Source organism: Mustelus asterias, chromosome 3 (genome assembly GCF_964213995.1).
Source record: "Mustelus asterias chromosome 3, sMusAst1.hap1.1, whole genome shotgun sequence".
Classification (NCBI taxonomy): Eukaryota; Metazoa; Chordata; class Chondrichthyes; order Carcharhiniformes; family Triakidae; genus Mustelus; species Mustelus asterias.
Window position 1 is genome coordinate 40445886 of NC_135803.1, and position 16061 is coordinate 40461946.

Below are 16061 nucleotides of genomic sequence, written 5' to 3' on the forward strand. Positions count from 1 at the left end.
CCAGGAAGTCATTAAAATCTTACAATCATGGCCCTCTGGCATCAATAGGGCCTCAATTTCACTGATAACAGCAGAAGCAGTGTGTAATGCAACAAGAATATTTGTAGGCATGCTTATCCTTTCTGTACTATCTGTCGGGCCCAAATCACCTACCTCTCAGGAGTCGTGACTCAGGAAGCTGTCAAATGCCTGAGAATGTATGTAAGCTCTATATATAAGCAAGTTTTTTATCCTTCAGGTAAAGGGAGTAGAACAATGGTAGACAGAAGGTCTAAAATTTATAATATATAATGCACATTTCATCAGATTTATATTTGAGAACTTTTCTAACTTTCTCATGGTTAAACAGAATGAATAAAATCAACCATTTAAAATGTGCACAACATGCTCCAGTAGCCATAATGCAACATAATGAATTAACTGAAGTTTAACTTTCATCCACATTTCCACATTCAAGACACTACTCATAGTCTTCAATATCAGACAAAGGTATTCCATTACATGGACTGGATTCCAATACTGTGCTGCGGGTTGTTATCCTGGTTACACTGGCAGAGTACCATCTCGGCTTGGAACTTTGGAATTTTCGCCTACACATCACTTCTTTAAACATCTCTCTGAACCGAGTAGACATGAGGTTGTAGAGGATAGGATTGACTGCTGAGCTGAAATAGAAAAACACTCCCGAGACAATGTGCACATACTGATACAATCTGTGCAATTCTCCAGTCCAGTTCTTTATCAGAATCCACATTAATCGATCAGTGTGAAAAGGTGCCCAGCAGATTCCAAATACAATCACCAGAACAACTGGAAAGAACAAAACATAATTGTTATTGCAATAAAGTTAAAACTCGAATAGTTTTGCTGCAACTAAAACTTCAAAATAGCCAAAACCAAAAACGTTTCATTGATCAAATGAAACAAATCATTGATCAAAAGTAATATCCAGCTTCACTAAAACAAGGAATCAACAAGTGGCCACTTGCAACTATATTTAAAGGGATACTCACTTGCTTTCGTGTAAGATGCTACAAAGGCTTGGGAGACATTTTGCTGAGGTTGTTTACAAGGTTGTTGAGGACTCTGATCATTTCAAAGTGCTGATACAAGCTGTTGAGATGTTTAGGGGTTTCTGACAATATACTTCTTTCTAAATGAGGATCTTCCTCGCAATTTCACTGGGGAAGAGAAATACTCATAGGAGGAACAAACAGAACTGCAGTTGCATTTGCAGGAAGATAGAATAGAAGGATGTGTGCACAACAGAATCCATACCCTTCCAGTGTGAGGCTGGAATACAAAGGGTGGAAACGATTTTACAGCATTACAGAATTCTGCTAAAACTCCTCTATGAGTATTGCATTTAATTCTGGGAATTGCAGCTTGATAAGGATACAGTGATCCTGAGGGGTTACGAGTGCCAAATAATTAGAACAATACTGAGTTTAAAAGGATTAAGTTATGAAAACAGGTTGTGTAGATTAGTCTTGTATCCTTTTAATCCTAGAAGGGGTGCTGTAATTGTGGCATTTAGAATGATTAAAGACTTTGATAGTGAAGGTGAAAACAATTTCCTCTGGTGCAGAACACAGGAGGATTAATATTAGGTAAGGGTATTGAACATTATTGAACCAAGACGGTAGATGGAGTGAAGATGATCAGTTCTGAAATATCAGAATGGCAGAACATGCTAGAGAGGCTGAGTGGCCTATTCCTGTTTCAATGTGGAGCGTATAGGCCCAATACAATGCACATGTACTTTCGGAGGAGCAGTACCTTTCTAGTGAGGCTGTCAGCGAGTTGTGTCCTTCAAACAGCTGCAGGTACAATGTTGTCTGTAGCAATCAATGTCAACTGTGCACTGCCTGTGCAATGCAGCTCTGAACTATGTTGCCTCTGGCTCCTTCCCACTTACAACAGGAAATAACCGTAACATTAATCAGTCTGCATTTTTCCTTGCATTAAGCAGGTGCTAAAGCCATGTTTCCTGGAGCAAACAACCGTGTCACTTTCCCCATGGATTTATGGCTTTCAGGTCCAGTATCAGAATAGGTATCATAGGTGTTGTGTGGAATGAAGAGAGTTGAAACTTATTTCCATGAACATTAGTTGATGACATTTTCTTTTTTATTCTTTATTTGTGGCATTAAACCAATGTTGAGTGCTTCCATTTCAAGATTTGACTAAGCAATCCATTTAACTATCTAAAGTATTCCATATTTGAAGAAACTAACTTCAAAGTACAGGTATCAGCTCCTATACTCTACCTCATTGGTAACATAAATATATTTTACATATAAACAATTGCTTGAACATATCACTTCCATTTAAAATGGATAAACTTTGTGTGATCTTTTGTGACATATGGCTGACTGACACAATATACATCACTTAGAGGTAAAAAGCCATATTTAATGACACAGCCACAAGTAGGGTTAAATTGGCTCATAATTTTAAGTTTATTAGTTTCAAAAATAGGCTTACATTAACATTGCATTGACGTCACTGTGAAAATCCCCTAGTCGCCACACTCCAGCGCCTGTTCAGGTACATTGAGGGAGAATTTAGCATGGTCAATGCACCTAACCAGTGCATCTTTGGACTGTGGAAGAAAACTGGAGCACCTGGAGGAAACCCATGCAGACACAGGGAGAATCTGCAGACTCCTCAGACAGTCACCCAAGCCGGGAATCGAACCCGGGTCCCCAGTGCTGTGAGATAGCAATGCTCACCACAACTCAGTGGGCTATGTCAAATTTTGATGCAGGAATTCTTCACCTAATTTGAATAGGTGCTGGTACATGGAAAACTTGCTAAGTGAGCTTAACCTGTGGTGCATTTGACTGAAAGTTTTGACATCCCTCAAGGTAACAGATCTTAAAATGCTCCTGATCACCATTAAAAGGAGTGTTGTGGCAGTGGCAGAATATGGAGAGACATAGGCAACTCTGTTCTCTTTGATACTAAGGAGATGGAGTACATTCCTGGGCAGGTGTAGGGTCCAAACATGGATATTGGGGCACAATTTCAATGTTGGCAGATGACACAAATCTTATAATGTAGTAAATAGTGAGGAGAACAGACTTCAAATGGAATATAAACAGACTGGTGAAATGGACAGGCACATGATAAATGAAATTTAATGTTGGGCAGTGTGAATTGGCAGATTTTGGAAGAAGACTGAGGCAGGCAATATAAACTAAATTGTCTGAAGGAGAATCATGTGGACTTGAAACTCTATTTTGTCTCTTCACGGATGCTGCCAGACCTGATGAGTTTTACCAGCATTTTCTGTTTTTATAAACTATATGGCTCTGTTTTAAAAAGAGGTGCACAAAGAAAAGGAACTAGAGATTCACGTAGACAAATAGTTGTTGGTGGCAAGATAAATCAGTAAAATTGTTAAAAAAAGAACAAGAACGAAGCTCAGACAACATGTTGCATGTGATGACACTTCCTGCACATATTGTTATCCAAGACACTGGAGGCTTCCTGAAGCTCCCACTTGGAACAGGATGTTCACTCCAAGGGGCCAGGGTTTTGTCTCCCAGTGGCGATGTGAATAAGGTGACCTTAAACTATAACATATTTGATTGGGAGATCTGACATCCCTTGAGGTAACAGCTCTTAAAAGCTCCTGATCATCATTAAAGGGGATGCTGTGGCAGTGACAGATAAGTTGAACTTAGCTTTATTTGCTGGAAAAGCAATTTTCCTTTATCTTCCCAACCCCACATCACTTGACAGATCGGGAAAAATTTGAGTGAAAAATGTGCACTCAATTCTTCTGAGTTAAAGGTCCCTATTGTGAGGATCACAGGAAAACGATATTTCCTCCTGTGCGCAGTTTTCATGTGCTGCTGTGATTTTATGAAGCCTTAGAAAAATGTACCTCTTTGGAGAGTACGTAACTATGAGGAAGACCTGCTGACGAGTCAGCAACATTCTGAAAGCTAAGTGTAAAATACTTTGACAACTTCAAAAGTTATTATTGGATGCTGTACTGCAATGTGTTTTAAGTCGTGATTCATTATAGGAATCTATCCTGCAAAGGTAAGTTGACCAATACATTGAGAACCATTGTGTAAGTTTTGTTTTACGTGCTTTTTCCACTAAAGGAAGTGCCATAACGTCTTAAAAATGTAAACAGAAATGTCCTGCCATCCTCAACTATTATGTTTTATGCTGTGGTTTAAATCAACTGTCAACTCTAGCTGTTCAAAAATGTTTCTTTTTGAAAGTTGATAAAAACCTCTGCCCCCACCCCCTTCTAATGATTGACCAGAATTCTGCTTTGAAATTGAAATGGGACATTACTTTGCTCTGTCAATTTCAGGCAATGTAGCTGTAAGCTTTTATGGCAGCTGTAACCATTGTGAATACCTGAATAGAGCCACATGCATGCCATCAATTTCATCCTACACCATTGGGAATCTTGCTAGTTTGATAATGTCATCTGGTGTCTCTTCTTGCTTCTCTCTGGTCAGTGAGAAGCCAATCAAGTTTCGCCTCCTAGTATACAGCGCCTCTGTCACTTCCCCAATACCGTGATGGGTGGCGACATGTGAAATTTTGCTCATGTCATCTGTTCCTTCCTGGAAGCATCCACTAGTGTAGGAATTTAGGGCTACCAGCAGCAACACTGTCACCCTGCTGCGCATCGCAGGTCAGGATGTTGGCGATCAATATTTCCTTGATGAAACATCAATGCCTTAGGTATTGCTCCTGGGTAGGGGAGCAAGTGTTTTAATTGTATTGTCACTGGGGCAGAGATTCAGAGTAACGCTCTGGGGACTCTGGTTCGAATCCCACCACAGCAGATTCAAATTTGAATTCAATCAAAAAAAGTATGGAATTAAGAGATGGCCATGAAATCATTGTCATAAAACCCCATCTAGTTCACTAATGTCCTTTAGGGAAGGAAATCTGCCATCCTTACCTGATCTGGCCTACATGTGACTCGAGACCCATAGCTTGCCCCACGGTGGCACAGTGGTTAGCACTGCTGCGTCACTGTGCCAGGGACCCAGGTTCAATTCCTGGCTTGGGTCACTGTCTGTGTGGAGTTTGCACATTCTCCCTGTGTCTGTGTGGGTTTCCTCCAGGTGCTCCGGTTTCCTCCCACAATCCAAAGATGTGCAGGTTAGGTGGATTAGCCATGCTAAATTCTCCCTCAGTGTACCCAAACTGGTGCTGGAATGTGGCGATAAGGGGATTTTCACAGTAACTTCATTACAGTGTGAATGTATGCCTACTTGTGACTAATAAATAAACTTTACTTGTTGTTGACTCTTAAATGCCCTCTGAAATGGCCTAGCATGATGCTCAGCTCAAGGGCAATTAGGGATGGACAATAAATATTGGCCCCGAAAACGACTCCCACATCCCATGAAAGAATAAATGAAGATAGGAGAAGTGCTGTCTACAAGCTTGTGCTAGGTGGAGCCTTCAATTTTGAGCCCTTCTCCTCCTCCCTCTCCACACAGCTTCCTCACTCTGCTGCCAATGTGTCATCTCCAAGACATGGTACAGCCTGGGAGGGACTGAAACTATAAGGCTGCATTATAGAGGCAGGCTGTCTCCTGGGCAGGCCGTCTAAATCCTCTGACAAAATCTAGCACCACACCCTTTCAATTTCATAAAATTAGCAAAACTTCTCCAGTAAAACACAGTACAGCACTTCCACCAACTGACAAACAAAAAAAAACTCAAAAGCATCTTCTCTGAAATTTGCATGATTATTCCTTTAAATAGTATTTGGGCCGGGGAGTGGGGGCAGGAGGGCGGGTTGTTTCATGCAGCTGAACATACGTAGTATGTCAACGTAGTATGTCAACTCTAGCTGTTCAAAAATGTTTCTTTTTGAAAGTTGATAAAAACCTCTGCCCCCACCCCCCTCTAATGATTGACCAGCATTCTGCTTTGAAATTGAAATGGGACATACGTTCAGCTGGGACAACTTAAAAAAGGGGAATAACTGGCTCTGCGCATTCCAAAATGGCAGATTCACATCAGCATTAGGGGCTGTTTGACGTCACGATTTTCTTCTGGCACATGGTGAATAATGTTCTGACTCAGATAGGAGATAGAAATGGAAGAACTTGTTCAAATGTGAGATTGAATTAAGTCTAGTTGACTGAATATTACTTTTCTATAAACCTGAAAAGTTGGTGTCACAAATAAATCAAAAACTTTTCATGAATTTCAATTTTACTTGTTTGCTGTCAGTTCACCAGTCAACTTATCTCACCAAACTGGAATTGACTAATTGTAATACCATGGTGTAAAAATGTAACAATCATGAACATTTTTTAGTAAATTAATTATACAAGAAAATGTCCCCTCGCATTGTTCATTGTGTGTCTGAGGATGCCCTGTTTTATAATATGGATTTATTAAACTCAGTTAGCAATTGTCCCTTCCGTTCTCAGCCAGTCATAGTCCCCTCCCCATTATAAGATTACTCTCATGCTATGTTCCCCCCTCTCTCAATTGGCTTCTGAATTTCTGGTGACAGTTTACAAAAAATGAAGCAATCCTGAAGACACCCGCAAATATCGAGACGCTCCTGGAATCATGCCTCTTTTTCCTTCCCTCCTCTCAATCGGCTTTTTCCCTTACCTATTCAACACAAAGCTGTCTCTCACTCTTATTTTCCTAACTCCAACTGTCTCTTTGCCCTTCTTCCCCACTCTGGTGATTATTATAAATGAATATCTGAGCATGTGCATATTTTTATTAGTTAATATCAATGCTTCTCAAACCGTTTTGCACTTTTCAGACCTTTTAGTTCAAATCTCACTGACTGAAATTCTCATTACTTCTGTGACTTTTAGTAAGTCTGCAAAAGATATCTGTCTCACTCCTTTACTCTTGTGCGCGCTATGTCTCCTCCAAAGCTCTTTCCCCTTCTCTCTCCCCAAATTATCTCTTCAGGTCTATTTTCTCACTCTGCCCTCATTCAGTATTTTCTTCATTAACTTCAGTTAATGTTCGCTTACATTCACCCGTTTCTTTTCTATTTGTTTTTCTCTTTCACTCTTCCTCCCTTTTTTTCTTTCATTACATTTTTTTCAATTTCCGTTTCTCTTCTACTTATCTTACTCCTCTATTTCTATATGTAGGACAGACTCCTATAATTGACGATGCACTCCGGGGAAACCTGTGCAAATACGAATGCACAATAAATGACAACACACTCTGTGAAAAATAGGTAAGCAGCCTTTTGTGTGGGAGCTTTGTAGTCCTGTAAACTGTAATCCTGGGATCTCTTGCAATTCTGATGAAATTGCAAGTTGTACCATCAAAAGGAAATGATGTTATCAATGTGTCATTATTTATCGGTTTATAGTAAGTGAAATAACGTGCCAGAAAAGCTTATAGCAAAAAGATAGCTGATGACCTTGGGATTCCCTGGAGATCAGGGAATCCTTTGACAAAGGGTCATCTGGACTCAAAACGTCAGCTCTTTTGTCTCCTTACAGATGCTGCCAGACCTGCTGAGATTTTCCAGCATTTTCTTTTTTCATCCCAAATGCCACCCTGTTCAGAACAAATTCAGGTCTGTCCCCTCACTCCAGCTAATGAAAACCAAGTTTCTTCCTCCAGTTTCTCCCTCTGTTCATTGTGTAACCACTCTTGCCTCTTTCAGCTTCTCATCCAAAAGCAACTCAGGACCAACTCCCACCAAAAGCCAAACTTCCGCCCTCTGTAATGTTCTTTTCCTGCTCATGAGAAGAAAAATGAGTTCCCCTCCAATGGAGAGGAAATATTGTTTGCGTTCAGTGCTCCCCAGTTCTTCCCCATTTAATGCTGTATCCTCTCCTCTATCCCCCTTTCTTTTCCTTTTTTCTCCTCTTCCACATAATTTCCCATCATTTACAACCCCTGTCCACCTTCACCCTTCCCTCCTTCTCCCCCTCTATGAAAGAAAGAGCCCTAGCAGCAGTACTACATATCCTATCATTGCTTTGTGTTGACCCCGCACATCCACCCTCTCCACTTAGAATCGACATTGGGTGCTGTATCATTCCAGCCTGGCATGATGATGTAATTTAAAGGTGGTCATTGGGGTTCTAGGGATCATAAAAACTGAATAAACTCTCACCTGGGATTTATTAACATTACAATCTAGACAATGAAGCTGAACCTACAAATCAAAATGTACAGAATTTTTTCATTACTCAGATCGATGTGATATATGATTGACAATGTAACATGAATGGGCCAGTTGGGCATCATGCTGTAGACACCAAAGAAACATCAATATCCATAATTGTCACCTTTCCCCCATGTTCTATCTACCCAGCACCCTCTTAAATGGCCCAATACTTTATTTCACCCTTTCTTCACTCTCCAGAGAATCCTTTCCTTATTATTTGGGATATACATTTATTTTCTTTAAAAGAAAGGGTTTAAAGGTGACACAGTGGCACAGTGGTTAGCACTGCTGCCTCACAGAGCCAGGGACCTGGGTTCAATTCCGGCCTCGGGTCACTGTCTGTGCGGAGTCTGTACCTCCCCCTGTCTGCGTGGGTTTCCTCTGGGTGCTCCGGTTTCTCCCACTCTCCAAACGTGTGTGGGTTAGATTGATTGGCCATGTTCAATTGCCCCTTAGTGTCGGGGGGATTAGCACGGTAAATACGGGGATAGGGCCTGGGTGGGATCGTTGTCGGTGGAGGCTCGATGGGCCGAATGAACAAAAGAACAAAAAACAAAGAAAATTACAGCACAGGAACAGGCCCTTCGGCCTTCCAAGCCTGCACCGACCATGCTGCCTGACTTAACTAAAACCCCCTACGCTTCTGGGGACCATATCCCTCTATTCCCATCTCATTCATGTTCTTGTCAAGACGCCCCTTAAAAGTCACTACCGTATCCGCTTCCACTACCTCCCCCGACAACGAATCCCAGGCACTCACCACTCTCTGTGTAAAAAATCTGCCTCGTACATCTCTTTTAAAACTTGCCCCTCGCACCTTAAACCTATGCCTCCCTCTGCGCTGTAGGGATTCTATGATTCTAAGTGTGTTAAAATATTGTAAATATAGGTCGGTGTATCTCCACCTGTAATAGATGTTGTGAACAATGTAGAAACAACATTTCATTTTTGCACCGAACAGTGCTTCAAAAACTCCCAATAGTTAATTTTGGCAATTAGCATTCTAACTAATCAGGACTACAATGCCCCCACACAAAAGGTTGCTTACCTATTTTTCATAGAAAGTTACACCACAATTGGGATAATTGATAATCACACTCTAAAACCAAGTAAAAGAAAAGGAATAGTTAAAGTTTATTTATTAGTCACAAGTAGGCTTACATTAACACTGCAATGAAGTTAACTGTGAAAATCCCCTAGTCACCATACTCCAGTGCCTGTTCGGGTACACTGAAGGAGAATTTAGCATGACCAATGCACCTAACCAGCGCCTGAATTTGGCAGTACGATGGCACAGTGGTTACCACTGCTGCCTCACAGCGCCAGGTACCTGGGTTCAATTCCCGGCTTGGGTCACTGTCTGTGTGAAGTTTGCACATTTTCCCCGGCTCTGCGTGGGTTTCCTCCGGGTGCTCCACTTTCCTCCCACACTCCAAAAATGTGCCAGTTAGGTGGATTGGCCATGCTAAATTGCCCCTTAGTGTCGGGGGCACTAGCTAGGTAAATGTATGGAGTTATGGGAATAGGACCTGGGTAGGATTATTGTCGGTGCAGACTCGATGGACCAAATGGCCTCCTTCTGCACTGTAGGATTCTATGATTCTGATAGTATTCATGCAAAATGTTTTTTTTATTAACAAAGATCGAGGGAGATGAGGCCCGAGTTATTTGAAATAAAAAGTTCTCTTGCTTCGAACTTACACAGCATTTTGGTGACTTGGCGGCGCCTGGTCTTTTCTTGTTGCATGCGGGCTGTCTGATAATTGCAATTTCCAACTCCCGGCTTGAACTCGGATAAAGCCTTCTCCCGTTTCAGTTGCAAGCCGATCAGTAAGTACAGCATACTTATCGTGACCATGGGGGCGAAAAAGAAAAGCACGGTGGTGATCTGAATGATGAGATTGTACATCCAAGCCGGCTTGAGCAGCACACAGATAGCAGATTCTTCAATCTGCTCCCCAAACGGTGTGTTCAGATAATAGATGCCGTGCAGGCTGGTGTTGGGGATAGCCGAACAGAGGGAAATCAGCCACACCGTCATAATGACACGTTTGGCATGAGTTCGGGTAACGACATACTTGGCTTTCAGGGGGTGCACAATGGCGATGTACCTCTCAACGCTGAGGGCGGTCACGTTTAAGATCGAGGCGAAGCACACCGTCTCGAAAAGGAAGGTTTTAAAGTGGCACCCGGCTTGGCCGAGGAGAAACGGGTAGTTCCTCCACATTTCGTAAAGTTCCAAGGGCATGCCCAGAATCAGCACCAGGAGGTCCGAAATGGCCAAGCTGAATAAGTAGTAGTTGGTGGGAGTTCTCATGACCTTGTGCTTGGCGATCACGGTGCAGGTCAAAGCGTTCCCCAGCCCACCCACCGCAAAGATGCAGAGGTACATCACACAGACCGGCGTGAAAAAGGCAGATCTCCTCGGACCCAGGTACTTGAACAGCAGTTCTCCCCGGGACAGGAAGAAATCCTCGGGGACGGTGTCATTCCAGGTGAGGTTCTGCTGTTGGTAGCTCGCGTTGCAGAAGTACTGGTAGAGGGTTTGGAGGAAGCGGCTCCGGCTTCTCAAGTAATCCATCTGAGAGCAGTTTCTGGGGAAGTGTTGTGGGCTTGGGGGAAGTTGCATGGTCGTTTCCAATTCTTCCCTGCAAGAGTGAATGGAGATGAAGATGTAAATATCAGAAGGCGCGGTGACATTGAGTCTTCATCACTTTTAAACTTTTGCCACTTATTTCTGCATTGGAAATGTTATATCAGTTTTAGTAGCTGTTACCCACCTTAGTTGGGGAAAAATCGCTACCTTTACATCGGCTGCAAAGACCAACGACTAACAAAACATGACACGGGCTGAAGATGCCGCTTTGCTTATGGAAATGGCAAAGTTACCTTTGGCTATTTACAATAAGTCTGCGGTGAGCTTTTATGACCGAGGTGATCAGTTGAGTCTACTTACTGCACTCGGTGAAACAGGAACGGTGATCGAATTGAGGCTGGGTCAGGTAGGCTACTCTCAGTCCTTGGGAGCTGATCTTCAGACAGTTACACACCACCCACACCTTCTCACTGAGCATCTCAGCTTCCGCCGAGAGGTGGGCGACCACAGTGAGAAAGAGCAGCGCCGCAATTAGCCGCTGCCACAGGTTTCCCTGATGTGCCTTGCCTGTCCTCCTAAATACATTGCAGTTTGCATCGCTTCTGACGTCGGCGAGGACTAATTGAACAGTTCAAATCCTTCAGATTGTATCACCGCGTGTAGATTGAGCTGCGCTGATTTGAATTGATGCTCTCTGCATGATATCAGCCCTGTGGAAAGAGATAGCTTTCCATTCTCAAACAAACACTCTGAGGGTCGGGGAACGCAATCAAATAAGCTGCACTATCAGTCCCAAGGCATTTCTCAACTGTCGATCTTACCGTTTGTCTTGTCAGATCTGCTGGGCAGGGCACTGGGAAAAATGCACGCTACCAAACTATTTGTATCAACAGTTTAAAGACAATTATTTCAAGGTGTCAGTAAGTATTTCACATTTTTGAGTCGAATATATGAATACTTCAGTTTTAGTTATTTTATTCTCTGTAACTGAATTTTTAAATCTCACCTTGTGCATTAGAAGGGTTTGCATTAAGGTCACTATTCCCAAGCCCCCACAACACAAAACTAATCAAACCTTGATGAGAAATGGAAGTCTTGCAAATCAAAGGTGCCGACTTCATTTTGATTAACATCACTCCAAATAACGTTGCACAAAGCAATTGCGATTTGGCTATCTCCTTTTCAAATCGGCGTTTTAAATATTTCCCCTGCTGATGCCAATTAGATGCACAGGTTGGTGACAATATCGTGTTAAAGTCGCGCGATCTGTGGCCCGTGACATAAAAAAGGAAACTTATGTAGGGATAATTTCAAATAAGTCCGAGATAATTAAGTAATTTAACTCCACTGACATCTTCTGTGGAGCGCTGCCATTCGTTTCACTGGGAGCGGATACAATGGGTGGCAGGAGCTTTTTGCTGCGCCCACTTTGGGCATTGTGGAAAGAGTGTCAGCGACATTAACACTGTCCTCGATGTCCCCATGGTGCAAAAGCAACCCTCCACTTACCCACAAAAACGGCTAAAGCTAAAGGCCGGTGTAGAATGGTATTGTTTTAAATAAAATATGCCCAATGGAAGTATTAGTGTTTATCTAGAGGTGAATGCTTCCTATTCTTAGCTCTGACAATGTACAAGAATGCTTCCTTTGATACTAACTAAACACTATTCTATTTACCGTCAGTTTCACTCCCCCCCTCCCCCCCCCCCCCCCCCCAATTACATCATCACTCACAAAATCTTTACCTGTATGCATATTCTGTCATGTGCAGAGTCAGCTATTGGTGTTGGTGGATCCACCCTGTTGGTGGGTCCACCCCCACCCAGCCACACATAACTCTGATCAGAGGGTTCAATCAGGACGATGGCGCCTCCAACCACCACAACCAGGTAAAGGATAGCTCTGGGGGGTGGAATCCTAGAATGATGGGGAAGCGCCTGAACCCTTGTTGGAGCACGAAGACTAGAGTGGCAACATTGCGGACTCGGTGACTGGGCTAACTTTGCTGACTGTGTGAATGTGGACACATGTGGACAGCTGGGTAATTGAGGTATACACAGTAAGAAGTTTAACAACACCAGGTTAAAGTCCAACAGGTTTATTTGGTAGCAAAAGCCACACAAGCTTTCGAGGCTCTGAGCCCCTTCTTCAGGTGAGTGGGAATTCTGTTCACAAACAGAACTTATAAGACACAGACTCAATTTACATGAATAATGGTTGGAATGCGAATACTTACAACTAATCCAGTCTTTAAGAAACAAAACAATGGGAGTGGAGAGAGCATCAAGACAGGCTAAAAAGATGTGTATTGTCTCCAGATAAGACAGCCAGTGAAACTCTGCAGGTCCACGCAACTGTGGGAGTTACAAATAGTGTGACATAAATTCTGATTCTAGGATCGCATGATAAAGACTCAGGAGGAAAACTCAGGAGGACCTGCAGAGTTTCACTGGCTGTCTTGTCTGGAGACAATACACATCTTTTTAGCCTGTCTTGATGCTCTCTCCACTCCCATTGTTTTGTTTCTTAAAGACTGGATTAGTTGTAAGTATTCGCATTCCAACCATTATTCATGTAAATTGAGTCTGTGTCTTATAAGTTCTGTTTGTGAACAGAATTCCCACTCACCTGAAGAAGGGGCTCAGAGCCTCGAAAGCTTGTGTGGCTTTTGCTACCAAATAAACCTGTTGGACTTTAACCTGGTGTTGTTAAACTTCTTACTGTGTTTACCCCAGTCCAACGCCGGCATCTCCACATCATAATTGAGGTATCAGAGGCCACCCACTACAGCTGACTTCATCCCCAACTGCCGCAACATTGCCTTGTCATTGAGTCCAGGTGAAGGAGGTTGTTGGGGGGGGGGGGGGGGTCGGAGTGATGCATGCATCGTCCTCAATCGAATCCATTTCGTGCGCTGTCGATATTTTCAACTACGCAGCAACACAGTACTTCCCGAAGTCCAGGTGGGCAGTGGCAAAGCATCAGGGGGTGGATTCACTGAGAGCTGTCGATGTGAATCCACATACATGCAGCTGACAGGAATCCCACATCATTGGTGGAGACTGAAATAAAGCAGCTTGGAACGAGACAGCAGAGTGCGACACGAAGCAGGGGAGGGTTGATTGGGAACTAAGAGCTTATAATGTCAGCATGGTTTCTCACAGTGAAACCCGTTTGGGTGAAAGTCAGTGAAGGAAGTTGGTGCAGCAGGTACCTTCTATATAGGAACATGGAGAAACTGTGAGCACCTTTGCTGTAAAATACAACATACCTAAGCTTGAAAATATTCCTAAACGTGTCATTCTGATGATTTTCTCAATAGGTGTGTCACCATTATTAATATCCATGCACCAACCATTACGAACAGATAGATCTCCAATCCATTGACACTGTCTGCACTTCCCGCTGCCTCAGCAGAACAGCCAGCATAATTAAGGACCACACGCTCGCCTCTACATACTCTCTTCCACCTCTTTCCATCGGGAAAAAGATACAAAAGTCTGAGGACACCTACCAACCGACTCAAGAACAGCTTCTTCCCTGCTGCCAACAGAATTTTGAATGGACCTACCTTGCATTAAGTTGATGTTTCTCTACACGGTAGCTATGACTGTAACTCGACATTCTGCACTCTCTCCTTTCCTTCTCTATGTAAGGTATGCTTTGTCTGTATAGCGTGCAAGAAACAATACTTTTCACTGCATACTAATGCACGTGACAATAATAAATCAAATCAAAAATGAGTTCTATTAAGACCGGGAGAATGTTATCTTCCAGGGTCTTAGAAAGAACAAACCCATCACTGTGGATGATTTTCCAGCTGGTTTTGTTCCTTTGCCCAGATTTTGGAAGGGAAGGATTGGAAGATGTGACATAGGGAAGGGCAATAGTGATGGGCCACTGCTATGAGGATGTGTACAGGTTATCAGCTGACTATCACCTCTGTACTCGCCAGTCACCCAGAAAAATGACAAAGTGAAGGTAAGACTCAAAGGGGGCAATTCTCCCCAAAGAAATTTTACGTGTCAAATTCACGTAAAAACTGATGTAAATCACATTGGTTTTTTAAAGCGGGAGTTTAAAAATGAATCTCCCAGACTCTGTGCACTGCTGAGTGCCCTAGCGTAAATCATGTTAAAAATCAGTGGGTGTGGCCTGGAGAGGCCGGCAGCATAGTGCCGAGCGGGCCACTTGCATGCGTCGATCTGTCAGCGGCGAGATCGGCACATGCTCAGTGGGCCCTGTCTACCAGCCTCCCGATTGCTGGCCAGTCCTGCGACCCCCGCATCGCTGATTCTCCACCCGCCCCACCAATGGCCTGATCACTGGTCCCACCAAACATGCCTGGGCTAAGCCCCAATACCCCCTCTCCCGGCCCGCCTGAATCTCCCAGCCCAAGAGTGCCGACCACCCACCCCCCACAGTGCCGATGCCCCCCTGCCCCCCAGCAGGTTGCTCCCCAACCCGATGGCCTCCCTCCCTCACTGATCCCGACTGCAAAGTGGCATTGGGACACCCCCACCTCCAGAGCCCCCATCCCATCAGGTCCTGCCCATCAGGCCCCACCCCCTTGGCATTGCCCTGTGCCCGGTGGGCAGTGCCAAGGGCATTGGCACCTTTCCCCTTGGGCAGTGCCAGGGGGCCCAGCCTGGCACTGCGAAGGTACCCATGGGGCACCCCCCCCCCCCCACACCCTGACCTTCTCGGGGGCCTCGATTGTCCCCCCCTTCAGCCCAGTGGAGTCAGGCTGCCAGTTTCCCATTAGTGGGAGCTAACAGTGCTGGAAATCTGGCGCTGGGAGATGCACTCAGGGCCAGATGCCCAGCGCAGATCTTGCAAATTGGGTATGGCTTGAATCTCCTGGTACACTGCACTAAAAAAATGACCGCAGTGGGATGGGAGGATTGCCCCCAACTACTTTGTTGAATAAGAGAGCTTTTTACTTATAATAAATAAATGCATATAAGAAATAGAAATTATTTCTATAAGTTTATTTTTGTATGTTTATGTCTATTGCAGAGAAACAGCCACTTTTCTGTGAATGAACTCTTCACCATTAATATTTCTTCAGGGTTCCGTCAGTTCCCTTGCGAGGTCAAAAGACCATGGCCGGAAAAGATCTACAAAATGCACTGCTGGAACTCACCATGGCTCTTCCAACAGCATTTTCCAAACCCACGGCCACTACCATCTGGAGGGACAAGGGCAGCAGACACATGGGAACACCACCATCTGGAATTTCCCCTCCAAGTCACTCATCATCCTGACTTGGAAATATATCGCCATTCCTTCACTGTCGCT

At 43.8% G+C, this 16061-nt stretch overlaps 1 protein-coding gene across 1 annotated transcript; it reads right to left on the minus strand.

Moving 5' to 3' along the window:
• Positions 1 to 460: 460 nt before the first annotated feature.
• On the minus strand, positions 461 to 10793 carry nmur1a (neuromedin U receptor 1a). The gene is made up of 2 exons (XM_078210095.1): positions 9866 to 10793; positions 461 to 810 (listed from the first exon to the last, which is right to left on the minus strand). Exons 1-2 carry the CDS (start codon positions 10791 to 10793, stop codon positions 461 to 463), a joined length of 1278 nt encoding a protein of 425 aa, XP_078066221.1.
• Between the last annotated feature and the right edge of the window lie 5268 nt (positions 10794 to 16061).

Excerpts from the sequence above, each read along its gene's own strand:
- nmur1a (XM_078210095.1), bottom strand. The coding sequence starts at position 10,793 with ATGCAACTTCCCCCAAGCCCACAACACTTCCCCAGAAACTGCTCTCAG. Across the intron at positions 811-9,865 it reads CCAAGTCACCAAAATGCTGT|TTGTTCTGGTGATTGTATTT; the intron begins GTAAGTTCGAAG and ends TGTTCTTTCCAG.